This window comes from Eulemur rufifrons, chromosome 30 (genome assembly GCF_041146395.1).
Source record: "Eulemur rufifrons isolate Redbay chromosome 30, OSU_ERuf_1, whole genome shotgun sequence".
In the NCBI taxonomy this organism is placed as follows: domain Eukaryota; kingdom Metazoa; phylum Chordata; class Mammalia; order Primates; family Lemuridae; genus Eulemur; species Eulemur rufifrons.
Genome location: NC_091012.1, coordinates 81,946,094 through 81,965,257, shown reverse-complemented (window position 1 = coordinate 81,965,257; position 19,164 = coordinate 81,946,094). Strand labels below are relative to the sequence as shown.

At 32.2% G+C, this 19,164-nt stretch overlaps 1 protein-coding gene across 3 annotated transcripts in view; it reads right to left on the bottom strand.

Annotated features, from left to right (window-relative positions):
• The window catches only part of RPS6KA6 (ribosomal protein S6 kinase A6), a 152,392-nt gene that overhangs the window by 58,863 nt on the left and 74,365 nt on the right, over positions 1–19,164 (bottom strand). For 2 of the 3 annotated variants that reach the window (XM_069464365.1, XM_069464366.1), the window contains exons 4-8: positions 14,783–14,864; positions 13,766–13,846; positions 12,258–12,337; positions 1,517–1,623; positions 1,211–1,248 (exon numbers count right to left, since the gene is read on the bottom strand). In XM_069464365.1, coding sequence (XP_069320466.1) covers positions 1,211–1,248; positions 1,517–1,623; positions 12,258–12,337; positions 13,766–13,846; positions 14,783–14,864 — 388 coding nt within the window. The remainder of the gene's footprint in view (positions 1–1,210; positions 1,249–1,516; positions 1,624–12,257; positions 12,338–13,765; positions 13,847–14,782; positions 14,865–19,164) is intronic. The other variant, XM_069464367.1, reaches the window with a different exon arrangement.

Here is a 19,164-nt window from a genome sequence, read left to right as displayed (position 1 = left end):
GGTAGGGTTTTTTCTACTCTTTTCCACCTCCCTTTCTCACCTCTGACAAAACAGGTATAATTTATTAATAAAAAATGAAAGGTGGAATTAAATTCTAATTAGCTTTAGAATTAAAGTTCAATTGCTCTAAAATAAAAATTTATATATTATATAAAATCACAAAACTCTACTGTTCTCATATTTTTTTCTATCCTTTTCCTTTTTCAATCTTTTTGAACCCACATGGTTTCTTTTATATATGAAAAAGAGAATCAGGCAATGAATCAGTAAGATTCACTAAACTTTATTTGAACTTTGTCACATTTACTTCAGCTTTCAAGGTAACAGTTTGATACTTTATTTTTACATTGATGCAGTATACTTAGGAATTTAAAGCAACTTACTCTTAAGTTGTACCTGTTCAAAATTCTCTATAAAGACCACATCTTCACTTTATCTCTGTTCTAACATTCCAATAATGAAATACAGAATTTACCATATATTGAAATAATATGTAACCTTTTGGGATTGGCTTGCTCAGCATAACACCCTTGAGATCCATCCAAGTTGTCTGGCATATAAAAAGTTCTTCCCCTTTTATTGCTAAGTAGTATTCTATTGTATGGAGGTATCACAGTTTGGTTATCCATTCACCATTTGCAGGACATTTGGGTCATTTCCAGTCTCGGGCTATTACAAATAGAGCTGCTGTGAACATTCATGTATAGGTTTTTGTAAGAACACAGATTTTTATTTCTCTAGGATAAATGCTCAGGAGTGTGACTACTGTATGGTTCTATTTATATAACACTCTCAAAAATAACAAAATTATAAAGATGTAAAACATACAAGTGGTTGCTAGGAGTTAGGGAAAGGGAAGAGAGGGTATCACTATGTTTCAAACGTGGTGACTACTTATGATAAATCTTTTCATCTAGACTAAAACTAACATGATCTATTTCTATCTAGAAAATTAAATGCCATTTCTTAATTAGGATAAATACCTCCATTGTAAAATTTTTAATATTACAATTAGAATGTAGTGATAGCTATATAACATTTAAATTAACTTTAGTCCACTAAAGAAACAAATATTAATAAAATACAAATCAAATCATGAAAGAGAAAAAAAGACACATAGACATATGTGTATGTGTGTGTGTGTGTGTATGTGTGTGTATTGAAAAACACAAAACAATTGACTTAGGGTATAATAAGAAAACATGCATACCTGTTAACTTGATATGTCCTATTTCATCAAGCAAAATGCTGTAAATCAAAATTGACATTCAAAAAGATGGAATAAAATATTTGATATAAAATATTTACATAAAAATAATAAACTTAGATATATTAGGAAAAATTTTAATGATTAATTTAAAATCAATGCATGTCTTACAAAGATTAGCTTTTACATATAAGTATCATTTAATTCATATAAAATTTCATATAATATTTAAAAGACTTAATGAAGTATGCCAAAAAGTACTTCTAGAAATCCAGACAACAGGGATACAAAAGGAGAATATAGCTTTACTTTTCAGGCTTCAGGTCTCTATATACAATTCCTAATTGGTGCAGATGATCCAAAGCGAGGGCTAGTTCTGCAAGGTAGAATTTCACATCTTCCTCTGTAAACAGAACCTAGAATAAAATAATGATTTGCCATTTTCTCTCTCTTCCAATATTGAGTATTTTTAAAATCTACTTCTTTAAAAACCAGTAGACAGACAAATCTAGGCAAATAATAAGACAATAAGCATAGCAAATTCTTATTTGATTGGCATGATTATTGGGAAGTAAGATTTCTATATAGATGAAACTAATCTATTTACGAATACTTTTCTTCAATGTTAACCATTTTAATGTAAATCTTTATAAATTATATTGTGTTGTTTGTATACCTTCTTACACTAAATGCACTGCACAATATTTAGCTTTATTTAATGACTTGGTGTCATAATACCAATATAAATTTTAGTACTCTGCTACAATATAGTGATGCCCTTAGGAAATTTGAAATATATAGAATATTTCATTTTAGGACTAGTAATTCCACTATTTCTACTATTCTCTCTTTTGATGTCTACTATGACTTCTTAGGAATTTAACTTTTAGCATCTCTATCAACCTAAAGCTTCTAATACAGCACTCCAAGTTAAGTTAGTAATCCTTATACTACACACAATTGTAACCTCATCTGTGATCTAAAGGGTAGCCCCAAGCCTCTTCTGTTAGTAATGTACATGAGTTTAATAGCACTATACTCTTCAATCCTTTTGTGCCTGAAAATAGATCTGTTATGATGAAGTGAAAAGAATATTGGACTTGACATCAGAACTGGCAGTGTAACATCAGAAATGTCACTTAGGGTTCTGGGCCTCAGTTTCTAAATCTGTAAAATAGGATAATAATATCTACTATATTTTACCTAACAAGGTGGCTGTAAGAATCAAATTAATTACTGTGGAAAAAAAAGTGTTTTAAACTATAAAGTGTTATTTGCACAACTATAAGGTATTAGTATTACAGGTTTATGTCTATATTCATAAGTGAGTGTTAATTTACACACATAATTGGGCACTACTCAACCATTAGATGTAATTTTTAAGGTTTACCAAGGGCTTCAAATGGGCAAAACCAAATATTTTTATGTACATGTTTATTTTTCACCAAAGAAACCTCTAGATTACTAAGACTCAAATTTGAATAAAATATGTGTCATGAAATCTTATAGCTGGCTTGCCCATTTAAAATTATGGCCACTACATATCACAATGCAGATTCAGGCTACTAGTAAAATTGGAGAGAATGAGTAGTTAAAGATAACGTTGGATACCCCATCCTTTTAAAAATTATCAGTAGAAAAACAGAGACTGTTCATTAAGTTTTGAGAGCATTAATTTGAATATCATAATGGTAAAAATATAATAACATCATTTCCACTTAACTTTTCATTAAGAATAATACTTCTAACTTATTCAACTTCTAGGTAAGGACAACCAAACTGTTCATTGAAGCCTAAAACATAAGAAAATACAAAATAAAATATTTTAAAACTCTTAAGAAATTAAGAAAGAAACTTTTGCCTAGGTTACAAATTTATGGCAAACCTATCACTTTGTCCTGAAGTTGTCTTTGGATAGATGGAAATAATAAACTTACTAAGTAGTAATTATGTGACAGGCACTCAATATTCATATAATCTTCCAAACAACTCTATGAGGTAGGCATTACCAACAACTTGCATATAGAGAAAGGGACTTGGAGTAATTAAGTAACATGCCCAAAGTAACATAACTAGTAAGAAGGAGGCTCAGAATTTTAACTCAGGGATACTTGTCCCTACAAATGCCCTATTCCCCAGAAGCCACTTCTGTGGCTTGCTATAAATTTTTTGTTAAGTTTTAGGTCCACTACCAATAATACTTTCCTATGTACTAATCATCCTACTGATAAACCTCCCCCACAAATGAAAATCATCCAAAACTCCAGTACCCTGAGGTAAGCACTATTAATCTTTTATTGTCTGCTTTTAAATCATGTGTGCATGTATATGTGCGTGAATGTGCATTTGAGTGTATGTGTGTATACATTTTAACATAGTTGAAATCATACCACTGTATATAATACTATTTAGTGGCCTCATTTATCCCCACTTAATATTATATCATAAGCATTCTCTGATATCTTTAAAATTTATTTATAAACAGTTTTTCAACAGCTGTGCAATATCAACCAATTTACCATAATTTACCTAAACATTCTTCCTCTGGATGTTTATATTACTTTCAGTTTTCACCATTGTAAATAACTCTGTAATATGCATATTTACTTAATCTATCTTTATTAATATTTATGATTATTTCCCCAAATAGATTCCTAAGAAATAAAACAGGAAACACTGGGTCAAGGGGCATAAATAATCCAAGACTCCTGACATGAACAACAAACTTATTTTCCAAAAAGGTTACAGTAATTTCCACTCCCATCAGCGGTTTGTGAAAGTATTTGTCTTACCACATCCTTAATAGCATTGAATGCATCCTTTAAAAAAATCTTTTCATAAAAAAAGAAAAAAAAAAACAAAAATCTTTCAAACTCAATATACAAAAATGGCATCAATTTTGTTTTAATTTAAAGTTTGATTCTTAGGTTGACCATATTTTTCCATTTTTCGTGTCCCTTCTATTTTTTTCATAAATTACTGATAATGTTTTATCTATTTTCCATTACTGACTTACTGTTTGTGAATTGGTACAAGTCCTTTAAATACTAAAAATGTCAGAGGGGAACTAGAATGCTCCTAACACAGAAAAATTATAAATGCTTGAGGTGATGGATATCTCAATTACCCTGAATTGATCAGTACATGTTGTATGCTTATATCAAAATTTTAAATGTACCCCCTAAATATGTACAAGTATCATGTATCCATAATTAAAAATAGAAAATTAAAAAATAAAAATATGAAAAATATCAGTTTTCCATCATAATTATTTGCAAATATTTTTCCAACATTGTGCTGGTTTTTGAGGTTCAGTATTTCTTAAATTTCTGCAGTCAAATTTATATATCATTTCTGTATGATTTTTCTTCATTACTGTAACACTTGAGACCTTCTCCATTCAATGGTCAACTAAATATTCAACTGTATTTTCTTTTAGGATAAATGTTTTTCCAGATTTAGCTTTTTAATATAAGTAACATTTATTTTTGTACATGGTAGAGATTGCATTTTTAAATGATTTCCTTGAAATATCTAAATAATTTCTCAAATACTATTTACTGAATAATCAATCTCTTTGCCACTAATTTGTGATTCTTCCTTTATCATAATAATGTATGGTAAGTCTCATGTAACAGGATATTCTTGGGCTATTCACTATGTTTCTAGTCTTTTGTTGATATTTTAATGTTGTCTGGGGAATGGACACGCTTGAAGTTCTGACTGGGCGGGGGAATGGGGGTGGGGGGAGGGGATGGGTGTATACCTACATGATGAGTGAGATGCACATTGTCTGCGGAATGGACACGCTTGAAGCTCTGACTCGGGGGGGGGGGGGATCCGGGGGAATAGGCAATATATATAACCTGAACTTTTGTACCCCGATAATATGCTGAAATAAAAAATTAATAAATAAAAAAATAAAAAATAAAAAAACAAAAGTGGCTTATACAAAGGTAAAAAAAAAAGATTTATAACACTGTAAATAAGAGGTAGAGCAAGAAAATGGTGTTCTTTATTTTCAAAATATATTAGCTCTTTTCATTTGTTTACATTTCCATATAAACTGTAAAATAATTCTGTCAACTTCAAACAAACAAAAATTTCTATTGTGGCTTTGTTTGGAATTTTGTTAAGCCAATAAATTAATTTTGGAAGAATCGACACCTTTACAATAAACAGCCATTCACTCCACTGTATTTTTTTGTTTTAGAATTCTATAGTTATTTATTTATAGTGGTTCAAACGAATGAGTGATTTTTTTTACATGTACATATTAGTTTACACATAAAATAATCATACATATTTTTACCCTGCTGTATTTTCTTGATATTAGCAAAATAGGGCATGGCTTAAGAGTTTTGTGTGTTTGTATGTGTATTTGTATATTTAAGTGTGTGTGAATTTGGGGGAGAAAAATTGGGGGAGCTACATTTCTCTTTAAAATATAATTGCATACATTAGGAAATTCTTAAACACATACAAAAATGTACTTTAAGAAGTCTTTTTCTAAGGCATAAAAAATAGCTCCTCATTTTGGATTATTTAACAGTTTTTTGCACATGCAAGTAAAGCAAAACCAACAAACAACTACTTATTAATAAACTCTCTATAGAAGTAACCACTGAATCATTTTTAAAAGTCTGTTCAATGAGTGCACTAATTTATTATCTTTTGGGAAATGCATTTAAAATGCTTGCTCTTACCTAATATTGCAGACTTAGGAATCAAAACTTACTGACTGTATCTCTGTGCTAGTATGGGTTTAGATAGTCCCACATCGAGAAGGGAGGTCTGAAGAGTTTAAAAGAAAATTAGGAATGACTACAAGAAGTTCTAAAACACATATGACAACTCTACAATCTAGCACAAGAAATCATGAATATTGGAGCCTTCTTAAACTGTTGGCCTTCTATTAGGCCTTCGGACCAGCTTTTAACAAGCCCCCTTAAAGATCCTTCTTGGAAGGGGGTCCTAAACAGACCCTACCACATACTGAATTCTGTTCTATAGTGAATAATATACCAAGAACACACTCTGCTCATGCAGGGCACATTCTGCACTGGAGGTAGACAGATATAAGGCAAAGAACTTAGTCACTTAAGCACTGGCTAGCATCCCAGAAACACACTGTACCCTTTTCAGAGCAAGTTCCAGAGCTCTGGGAATCAACAGTAGCTCTGCCACACTCAACATTATAAATTCTAGAAGTAAGATGTTGAACCACTAGCACCCAATTAAAATACTACTCTCAGACTACCACATCAAGACAAAATGAAATAGACAACAACAGGGTTTGATCTCCTGCCTGAAACATCTAAAACATAGGATAAATATATGAAATGATCCTTTTCAAGACACTGGACATCAGGCAACAAAGGACAATGCATACTGAGAGATGGAGAACAAATAAGGGATGCCCTACAACTGCCCTAGCTTACATTGGGAAGATAGTGCAGGGAGGACTAAGGTGGAGCCCGGAAGACTTCCTGAGTTGATGAGTCGAAACTATGTGTCTAGGAGAAGGAGGAAGATAGAATTCACAGGATCAAGTACTGGAGAAGAGAGGATTACACAGAGAGAACTCTAGAGATAAGTAGTTCAGTCTCCCTCAGGTATTCAGCAGAGAAATGTTCAGCACATATGAGTTAGGCCACTACCCTGAACCAGGAAAACCACCAAGGATTTGAGGGACCAATGTATGGAATTCACACTGGGCTAGGAATATTTCCTGTTACGTCCAGCCGGAGCAGAAAACCTCATAATTCACAGGGTATCTGATAAGGTAATCAGAAGGGTTTTGCTTCAGTAGTGGAGCAAAATTAACCCCTGACTAAATGCCACCCGGTCTAGTCTAACCAACTTTAAAGGTAAGACCTGAAAGGACCAAATTAGTACTACATCCCAGAACAAGGCTCAATAATATCTGTAGAAATACAAAAATATCCATCACCTTAACAAGGTAAATTTCATAGTATCTGCCATCCAATAAAAAATTGCTAATCATGGATCTGAGGAAATTAGCTGAGCTCAGGAAAAGAAAATCCCTAAAGGATTAAAAGAATCCACTGAGCTAATAAAGGACCAGGATAGCTCCTATTTCCAGCAGTGAGAGTGAAACTCCTCATAATTCAATGGGTGCATGTTAGAATACTAAGAGCCATGCTTCAATATTGGGGAAAAATTAACTCTAAACTAAAAACTGCCCTGGTCCCACATGACAAAGCTTAAAAGAAAGACCCAAAATGATGAAAGTGTTTCCAAGGAAATTAACTGCATTCCAGATCAAAGCTAAATACTATTTATAGGAAAACAAAAGTATCTAGATACAAGAAAATTAAGTTCATGTCTGCCATCCAATAAAAATGACCATGCAAGTATTCTGCCACTGAAGTGTGAAAGAAGTCATAGACAACACTTAAATAAATGGGTATGGCTGTGTTCCAATAAACCAGTTTCAAAGACAAGAAACTGGCCAAATTGAGCCTAGAGATCATAGCTTCCCGACCCTTGAGTTAAAGATTTTTACTAAAAACCCTAAAGCAACTACAAAAATAACACAACAAAGTGTTATAGATGATATTGACAAAATAATGGCAGAGATAAAAATGAAATTGTAAAAAAATTAATTAACAAGGTAGAAAAAGGGAAAAAAACACAGAACAAATGGGACAAAAAAACAACAAATAGCAAGATGGCTGATTTAAATACAACCATATCAATAATCATATTAAATATAACAAGTCTAACATCCAAATAAAAGACATAAACTTCCAGATTGAATATAAAGCAAGGAAACCATATGCTTCCCTTAAGTACCACACATTAAATATAAAGACACATAGGTTAAAGTTAAAATATGAAAAAAGATATACGAAGCTAACACAAATTTATTAAAAAAAACAGCTGGAGTGACTATATTAATAACAAAGTGAATTTCAAAACAAAGAACATTATGAGGAGTAAAGTAAGTCATTTCATCATGACAAATGGGCCAATACATCAAGAGGGAATAATAATCCTAAAGGTTTATATACCAATAACAGAACTTTGAAATACATGAAGAAAAAATTAACAGAAATTCAAGAAGAAATATACAAATTCATAATTATATCCAAAGGTTTCAATCTGTCTTAAAAATTTATAGAGCAAGCAGGCAGAAAATTAGGAAGAATACAGTAGACTTAATAGCACTATCAACCAACTTGAGCTAATTGATCTTTATAGACACTTCCACCACCCAACAACTGTAGAATACACATTCTTCTCAAGTGCACATGGGACATTTACCAAAATATATTATATTCTGAAGCATAAAGAAAGTGTAAATAAATTTAAGAGAATTCAATTCATAGGAAGTATGCTTTATGACCATAATGATATTAAATTAGAAGTTAATAATAATATCTGGAAAATGCCAAATATTCATAAATTAAATAATATACTTCTAAATATCAAATGAATCAATGAAATAAAAAAGGAAATTAGAAAGTATGTTAAACTGAGAGAAAATAAAAATATCACATATCAAAATTTGTGGGACGGCACTAAAGCAGTATTTAGGGGGGAATTTATAACACTAAACACCTACATTAAAAAAGAAAGGCCTCAAATCAATAACTTTAGCTTCCATCTTAAACAACAGAAAAAGAAAAGCCAGTGAAACACAAAGCAAGCAGTCATAAAGATTAAAGCAGAAAACAATGTAATAGAATACAGAAATAGAATAAAGAAAAATCAATGAAACCAAAATCTGGTTTCTGAGAACAACAATAAAATTCATAAACCTCTAGTGAGGCTAAGTAGGACAAAAATAGAGAAGATATAGATTACCAACATCAGGAATGAGAGCAGTGACATCACTAACAATTCCACAGCTACAAAAAAGACAATAAGTGAATGTGATGTACAACTTTATGCCAATAAATTTGATAACTTTGATGAAATGGACAAATTCTTTAAAAGACAGAAGCTAGAAAAGCTCACTCAAAAAGAAAAATAACCTGAATAGCCCTCAGCCTACTGTATGAATTGAATTTGTAGTTAAACACCTTATTGTAAAGAAAACTTCAGGCTTGGATAGCTTCACTGGTGAATTCTATCAATCATTTAAGAACAACTTATCATTGAAACTACATAAATATTTCTAGAAAGTTGAAAAGGAAAGTACTCTGCTCAACACATTCTATGAATCCAGAATTACTCTGATAGCAAAACCAGAGAAAACGATACAAGAAAATTACAGTCAAATATCACTCATGAAAAAGATGCAAAAATTCTTAACAAACTTTTAGTAAATATTATCCAACAATATACAAAAATAATAATAAATCCAGATTAAGTAGGGTTCATCCGCAAATGCAAGGTTCGTTAAATTTGACAATCAAACAATGTAAATCACCATATTGAAAGACTAAAGAAGAAAAAAATATATAATGCTCTCGATAAACGTAGAAAAAGCATTTCACAAAATCAAACATCCATTCCTGATTAAAAAAAAATTCTCTAAAAGTAGTAACAGAAGGCAAATTTTTCAACCCAATAAAATACCTATACTTAACTTTATCATTTATAGGGAAATTATTTTTTTCCCTAAGATCAGAAGCAAGGCAAGAATGCCTGCTCCCACTAATTATACTCAACACCAAACTGGAGGTTTAAGACAGTCTAACAATGACAAATTAAAAAATAAATAATGTCCACAATGGAAAAGAAGTAAAACTCCTTATTCACAGGTAACAAACAGAAAATTCTTTGAAATCTACAAAAAAGCTGCTAAAAGTAATAAGTAAATTTAACTGGATTGTAGGATATAAGCTCAATATATGAACAATTAATTGTATTTCCATCCAATTTAAAACTGAAAATAAGAAATCAATTCTATTTACAATAGCATTAAAAATAGGAACAATTTAGAGATAAATTTGACAAAAGATATTCAAGATCTATACACTTAAGATATTGTTGAGAGAAATGAAAGAAGACAAGTAAATGGAGAAAGATATCATACTCATGTATGGAAAGACTCAATGTTGTTAAAATGTCAATTATCTGCAAATTGATTCAATGCAATTTCAATCAAAATCCTACAGTTCTTTTGTAGAAAGTAAAAAGCTGATTTTTAAATTAATAAGAAAATTCAACGGACCTAGAAGAGCCAAAACAACTTCAAAAAGACAAGCAAAGTTCAAGGGAATTTGCATTATCTAATTTTAAGACATATTATTAACTTAAAGGTACAGTAATCAGAACAGTGTGATATGGTTATAAAGACAAATGGATCAATGAACAGAACAGAGTATCCAAAAATAGACTGTTCATATAAATGATCAATTCGCTTTCAACAAAATGCAAGGTAATTCAGTGAAGAAAGAATAGTCTTTTTCCAATGATAATGCTAGAACAACTGGATATCTATAAGCAAATAAAAGGACTTCAACAGATACGTATAACCATATACTAAAATGAACTCAAAATGGATCATAAACCTAGATATAAAACCAAAACTACAAACTCTCTAGAAAATGTAGGAGAAAATCTTTACCTGAGATTATGCAAATATTCCTTAAAGAGAACACTAAAAACAAAATTAATAAAAGGAAAAAAAAGTATAAATCAGACTTCATCAAAATTAAGAACTTTTCCTTCTCAACACTTATAAGAGAATCAAAAGACAAACCGTAGTCCAGAAGAAAATATTTGCAAATAACATATGATCAAAAACAACAACAACAACAACAACAAAACAAAAATAAAAACAAAAAACAGAACAAAACAAAATAACATAAGATCAAGGACTTGCACCCAAAGTATATGAAAAATTCTCAAAAATCAATAAGAAAACAAACAATCCAATAAAATATGGGCAAAAGACTTAAACAGACATTTTACCAAGAAGATAGATAGAGGGCAAATAAGCACATGAGAAGATGCTCAGCATCATTTGTCATCAGCATGATCTAATTCAAATCTATAATGAGATACCATTGCACACTTAACAGATGTCCAAAATTTTAAAAGACTGACTACACCAAGTGTTGGCAAGGGTGTGGAGCAACTGAAAGTATCATATGCTGCTGGTGGGAATGTAAAAATCATATAACCACTTTGGAAAGCTGTTTGGTAGTATCTTTAAAAGTTAAAACATACACCTACCATGACCCAGTCATTATACTCCTAGGTATTTACCCATGAGAAACGAAAACGTATATCCATACAATCCCTTGTACATGAACCTTTATAGCAGCTTTATTGGTAAGATCCAAAAACTGCAAGAATGCAAACATCCATCAACAGGTAAATGGATAAACAATCATGATATATCATGATTTATCCATATGATCAGTAATACTACCCAGCAGTAAAACTGGATGAACTATTAATACATACAACAACATGGGTGAATCTCAACTTAATTATGCTGAGTTAAATAAGCCAGACAAAAAAAAGAGAATATATACTGTATGATTTCATTGATATAAACTCCTAGAAAATGCAAACCAAATAGTAACAGAGAGTAGATTCAGGGGGTTAGGGCAAGAGGAAGGCATTACAAAGGGATACAAGAAAACTTTGGGGAATGATGGATATGCTAATTATTTTTATTGTAATGATGGTTTCACAGGCATATACAAATGTCAAAATTTATCAAATTGTATACTCTAGTATGTGAAGTTTATTATGTCAATTATAACTCTATAAATCTATTTTTAAAATGAATAAATTAAACACTACAGTAGTGTGTTTAAGTAGCTACTCAAGTTATTTAGCTTGAGTAGCTAAAGCTGTAGGCTTGCCCCTACCTACTTCATCCAGTTATTCATACTGTTCTTGTGCCTAGGAGAGTAATGAGTTGCACACACTGAGATGATCTAAATGACAAGCAGACAGAAAATGCCATTAACTCCCACATTACTAAATACTACCCAATGAAAAAAAGAATAATTAACATTTAAAATTTCAATAGGAAAAATGTAATTAGCAAAAGAACAAAAATGATTTTTCTTAGTTTTGTTTCCATAAAATATAGTAAAAATTTATAGATAATCACCTCTTTGGATAATCTTGTGAAGACGTCTCCTCCCCTGAGAAAATCCAATATTAAATACAGCTTCCCTTCCGTCTGAAAGGCTGAGTAGAAATTAGAACGTAGTAATAGAACAATCTTAAAGGCTTAAAAAGCTTAGTATATTTTTTAATTAGTATATTTGTTTAGAATTTTATCACTAAACCCCATAAAGCAATTAAGTATTTACTCACATGGTCGATTATTAGATAACAGTATCTCAAAATTAAATCCAGTGTTTAATCCAGCATTGAAATAGCTACAAACCTCTTCCCAGAATATAATCAACCTTGCATGTGGCTTTACAGAGAAACTTCTACGACCACCATTTTCCTAATTTATGAGGCATGTTCTAGTGCAGTTCCTGAAACTTTGCTCCCACTCACCTATTGAAAATCTACTAATCCTATAAAGCTCAACAAAAAAAGCTACCTCCTCTAATAAGCTTTTCAGAATTTCTCCCTTTTCACATTTCTCTATAGCATCCATACCCTCTTCCCCATCAGAATTACTTGCTACTACTTTTGAGATTTCATCTTATATCTCCCTCATGGTACTTATTCCATTTTGATTTGTAAAATTAATTTATTTGCATGTCTGTATTCTCTATAGGTTATAAATTTCATGAGGTCAGAAATTTTTTCACTTCTATATCCCACTGAATTTAATACAGTATTTACATACAATAGGTGTTTACTGACTAATATAATGGAGATTGAAAGAGGTCTTTACATACTACTACTTTTATCCATTAGGATAACTCAGAGTGAAAGAATAGAGAACTTCTTGTGGGTTTTTTTATAGAGATAATTGGGTACATATTTTAATGCATTATTTGTCAAAATTACACTAAGAATAAAAGCAATAGCTGCTTCTCTTTTAAATCTAGAATATTGAAAGTGATGTAGTAGACTGTATCAGTGATTTAAAGACAGATCATATTTATCACCCAGAGAAGTCATACTCCATAATCTCATCCATATATTCAATTAGCAATGGAGCCACTATTCAAATTCAGAAATGTCTGACTCCAAAGCTCATGTTCTTTCCATTGTATCTACTGCTTCTTACTGACACTTCTCCCCCACTAAGTATAAAATAATAACTCAAATAGACTAATATAACTACATGGTCTTCTTGAACAGAGCCGGGGAGTAAGATTAATATAGTCATTATGAACAAACGCCTGAATATTTTACATAAATTACCACAATACTTTATACCCTGAGATCATTGGGAGTAGCCAATAGGGTACAGAAATACTGTAAGACAAGTAAGTAGAAGATACTCTCTTGTTACCTTAGTCAAGTTAACCAACTTAGACAAATGAAGGAAATATGAATAAAAGCTGGATATTGATACTTGTTTCAGAAAAATTAATTTTACATAATTTAATATATTAAATAAGTCTGAATTATTTATTTCCTGTTATAGTACTGTCTGAAAGAAAATGTTAATTCTCTAATTACATAAATAAAAGAAATATTACATACCATAGTGCAATTTGACAATAAATGGATGATTTACTTCTACCAGTATATCCCTTTCCATCTTTGTCCGAATTCTATCTCGAACTAAAAATCACATAAGGATAGAATATATTACTCTTATGTATAATTTCAGTAAATACCTCCTCAATAATTTGCCAAAAAAAAAATAAAAACATAAAATACTATTTCATACGTGTCTAAATTTTCAGTCTAAATTTCCTAGATAATAATGACCATATTCTCAGAAAGCCAATAAATTGAGTTTAGATTTAGAGATGGTTTTAAGTGGCATAAATAGGTATTTGGCTAACATGCATTTATTATGTATTTGTCTTTAATTGTTCAAACAAATTTCTTAATTAAAACTGAGTACACGTATCTGTTTAAGGTATCTCCATATTGTTTTCCCTAAGAGCACATTTAGGAATAACATTAATCGGGTGTCGGGCAGATGTGGGTAGGGGGAGGGGATGGGTGTATACATATACAATGAGTGCAATGCGCAACCTCTAGGGGACGGACACGTTTGAAGCTCTGATTCGGGGCGGGGGGGAGGAATGGGCAATACACGTAACCTAAACTTTTGTTCCCCCATAATATGCTGAAATAAAAAAAAAAAAAAACTGAGTACAGTGGTATTTTTATCACAGCCTAGAAGACTGTGTATATAAGTGTATGCAGGTGGTTGTACTTTCTCAATATACAATATTCATACAGGCAGAACAGAAAAAAAAAACAAGAATCTTGAAAGAAAAGAGCATAGCTTAATAAAATTAATAAGTTTACTTTAAATTAAATATGTCACTTTTTCTAGTATCAAATTTTTAGCATGGTACACTCAGTAAATTAAGTCATATGCCAATATCAAATCTAGAAATATCACTTATGGGCTAGAACACTATAACAAATATGAATGTTATAAAGAAAATACATCTAATCACCTCATATAAGCAACACACAACATATTTCTTAAAATAAGCTTTGCCAAATTCTATTTTAATAAACTTTCTAATTTTCTACCTTTTAAAGAAGCTTTTTTTAACACCTTCATTGCATAGAGCTGCCCAGCATCAGGACCGGTCTTCTTTCTAACGAGAAAAACCTAATAGAGGAATAAAAAAAAAAGTAAAATTCATAGTTTAAGCCATTATTGCTCTAGGTATACACACTAGCACACACCTATATCCTTGAATTTTCTCTAATTTTATGTATACCTTCCCTATAATTATACCTTCCCTTGATCTTTTATAAAGATAAACCTTAACCTATAAATTACACAATAATTTATATTCTTAATCAATATTTTCTCACTTTCCTTCATTTAGTAAATTATACTATACATACATACTACTATAGACAAGAAAATTTTAAAAATAGATGACAGGGTTCTAGACTTTAAGAAGTTTGTGATGTAAAACAGTGGTCCTAAACCTTCTTGACAGAAGGGATGGGTTGCCTGGAAAACAGTTTTTCCACGGACTGGGGGTGTGGGGGGTTGGGGGGTAGAAGGCAGTGCCGCCACCTCAGCTCCACCTCAGACCATCAGTCATTAGATTCTCCTATGGAGTGCATGCCAAACTGGATCCCTCCCATATGCAGTTTGTAGTGGGGTTCCAGCTCCTATGAGGGTCTCATGCCCCTGCTGATCTGACTGGGGTGGGAGGTAGGGCTTAGACTGTGATGGGAGCTATGGGGAGTAGCTGTGGGTGCAGATGGGTCTTCACTTCCCTTCTCAGCCACTCGCCTCCTGCTGTGCCACCCAGTTCCTGGCAGCCCAGGGGTTGGGGACTTCAGATATAAGAGGCAAATAACATAACAAAAGACTAGTTTAAGCTAAAGATCTCCTTTTAGGACTCAAATTTCTTTTTGTCACCTCAATAAAGAAAAAATAACCACTAAGACTGGGAATTTGATACCTTCATTTCTGTTGCCTTATTGGTCCCTTTTAGAAGATACCAGGAATTTTCTTTTCTTTTCTTTTTTAATTCAGGATATTATGGAGGTACCAACATTTTGGTTACATATAATGCCTTTACCTCTTTGCCTAGCCCAATCCAGAGCTACAAGAATGTCCTTTCCCCATACAGTGTGCTTCTCTTCCACTGGTTGTGGGTTTAATCACCCACACCTCCACCTGACCAGCACCCAATGAGTATTACTACCATGTGAACACCTTAGTGTTGATCAGTTAGTACCAATTTGATGGCGAGTATATGTGATGCATGTTTTTGATGCTTCTGATACCTCACTTCGAAGGATGGGCTCAATCTCTACCCAGGATAATATAAGAGATGCTAGCTCACCATTGATTTTTGTATTTCAGTAGTATTGCATGGTATACATATATCACATTTTATTAATCCACTCATGGATTGATGGGCATTTGGGTTGTTTCCACATCTTTGAAATTGTGAATTCTGCTGTCATAAACATTCAAGTGCAGATGTCTATATTACAGAATGTCTTTTTTTCTTTGGGACAGATGCCTACTAGTGGAATTGCTGGCTCAAATGGTATTTCTATTTTTAGCTCTTTGAGGTATCTCCAAATTACTTTCCACAGGGGCTGTACGAATTTGCAATCCCACCAGTAGTCTAAGAGTATTCCAATCTCTCCACATCCATGCCAGCATTTGTTGTTTTGGGACTTTTTGATAAAAGCCATTCCCACTGGAGATAAGTGATATCTCATTGTGGTTTTGATTTGCGTTTCCCTAATGATTAGAGATGTTGAGCACTTTTTTATATGTTTGCTGGCCATTAATCTGTCTTCTTTTGAAAAGTTTCTGTTCATGTTCTTTGCCCATTTATTGATGGGGTTGTTTGATTTTTTCTTGTTGATTTTCTTAAGTTCTATACAGATTCTTGTTATCAGTCCTTTAGCAGATGTGTAAATATCAGATCAGCAAATATTTTCTCCCATTCTGTAGGTTGTCTATATGCTCTAATGATAGTTTCCTTGGCTGTGTAGATGCTTTTTAATTTGATCAGGTCCCATTTGTTTATTTTTGTTGCTGCTGTGATTGCTTTGGGGGTCTTGAAACACTGAGAAAAGAAACTGTAGAAGATGTAAACATATGAATATCCCTACCATGCACATGGATTAGTAGAATCAATATTGTTAAAATGTCCATACTACCCAAAGTGATCTACAGAATTAATGTAATCCCTATCAAAATACCACCAAAATTCTTTACAGATTTAGAAAAAATAATTCCACACTTCATCTGGAACCAGAGAAGACCTCGTATAGCCAAAGCAATCTTAAGCAAAATGAAAAAATTGGGAGACATTCCTGTACCAGACCTCAAATTTTACTACAAGGCTATAGTAACCGAAACAGCATGGTACTGGCACAAGAACAGATTTACAGACCTTTGGAATAGGATGGAGATCCCAAATATAAAACCACCCTCATATTGTCATCTAATCTTCAACAAAGAAGACAGAAGTATACATTGGGGAAAAGAATCTCTATTAAATAAGTGGTTCTGGGAAAACTGGATATCCACATGCAGAAGATTGAAACTGGATCCCCACCTCTCACCTCTCACAAAAATCAACTCACCATGGATAACAAACAGACTTAAACCTGAGGCATGAAACCTTAAGAATTCTGGAAGAAAATGTTGGGAAGACTCTTTCAGACATCAGTCTAGGTAAAGAATTTATGAAGAAGACTCCCAATGCAATCACAGCAGCAAAAAAAATAAATAAATAAACGGGACCTGATCAAATTATTTTCTAACAATAAATCAAGGACGATGTTTCTCTCTCTTCCAGGTAAAAAAGGATCAAATGACAAATTACCACAATAAACAAATAAAAATTAAACTCTTTAAAGTTACCAAGTAAGATTAATATCTCATTTTTTCAACTAAGATCATGACTCATTAAAAGTTAAGTTTTTACAAAGCCTCAGTTATGAGGACAAGTGTGAATAGATTATAGTTTCATAAGAACTATTCATAAAAAAAGGGATGTTTCATCTTTTAAATTAGCAAGTAATACATGTTCTATGCCTCAATCTGCTATCCCTAGCCCTAACAAATTCCAATAAAGTGTTGCTTAGAAATCATTGTACACTTCATCTAGCCAAAGCCAACCAACTTAAGCAAAAAGAACAGATTGGGAGGCATCAATTTACCAGAATTCAAGCTATACTACAAGCCTATAGTAACCAAAACAGCATGGTATTAGTACAAAAACAGAGACACAGACAATGGATCAGAACAGAGAACCTATACATAAAGCAATCCTCACATTGCCTGGTAAGCAGACAAAAACATACATACATGGTGGAAAAGAAACCCTATTCAATAAATGGTGCTGGGAAAACTGGATAGTCACATGTAGAAGACTAAAATAGGGTCTACACCTCTCACTACTCATAAAAATTAATTCACCATGAATAATGGACTTAAACCTAAGGCATGAAGCTACAGGAATGCTAGAAGAAAATGTTGGAAAAACTCTCACAGATATCGACTTAGGCAAAGAATTTATGAAATATACGTAACCTAAACTTTTGTACCCCCACAATATGCTGAAATAAAAAAAGATAAAGAAAAAAAAAGAATTTATGAAGACCCCCAAAAGCAATCACAGCAACACTAAAAATAAATAAATGGAACCTGATCAAATTAAAGAGCTTCTGTACAACCAAGGAAACAATCAATAGAGCAAATAGACAATCTGCAGAATGGGAGAAAATACTTGCATGCTATATATCTGATAAGGGGCTGGTAACCAAAAAAGAACTCAAGAAAATCATTGAGAAAATATCAACCCCATTAAGAAGTGGGCAAAAGACAAGAACAGAAGCTTTTCAAAAGAAGATAGACTCATGGCCAAGAAACATATAAAAAAATTGCTCAACATCTCTAATCATCAGGAAAACGCAAAACAAAACACAATGAGATATCACAAAACTCCAGTGAAAATGGCTTTTGTCAAAAAGTCACAAAACAACAGATGCTGGTATGGATGTGGAGAGAAAGGAATACTTACATACTGCTGATGGGACTGCAAACTAGTACAACCTCTATGGAAAGTAATATGGAGATACCTCAAAGATCTAAGATAGACCTACCATTTGATCCAGCAATCCCACTACTGGGTATTTACCCAAAGGGAAAAAAAAGACATTTTTTTTTTAAAAAAGACCCTTCCACTTGAATATTCATAGCAGCATAATTCAAAATTGCAATGATGTGGAAACAACCCAAGTGTCCATCAATACATGAGTGAATTAATAAAATGTGGTGTGTATATATGTGTGTGTGTATGTGTGTGTGTGTGTGTGTGTGTGTGTGTATATATATACATATCATGGAGTACTATGCAGCCATAAAAATATGGTTAACTAATGGTGAACTAATACCTTTTTTAACAACCTGGATG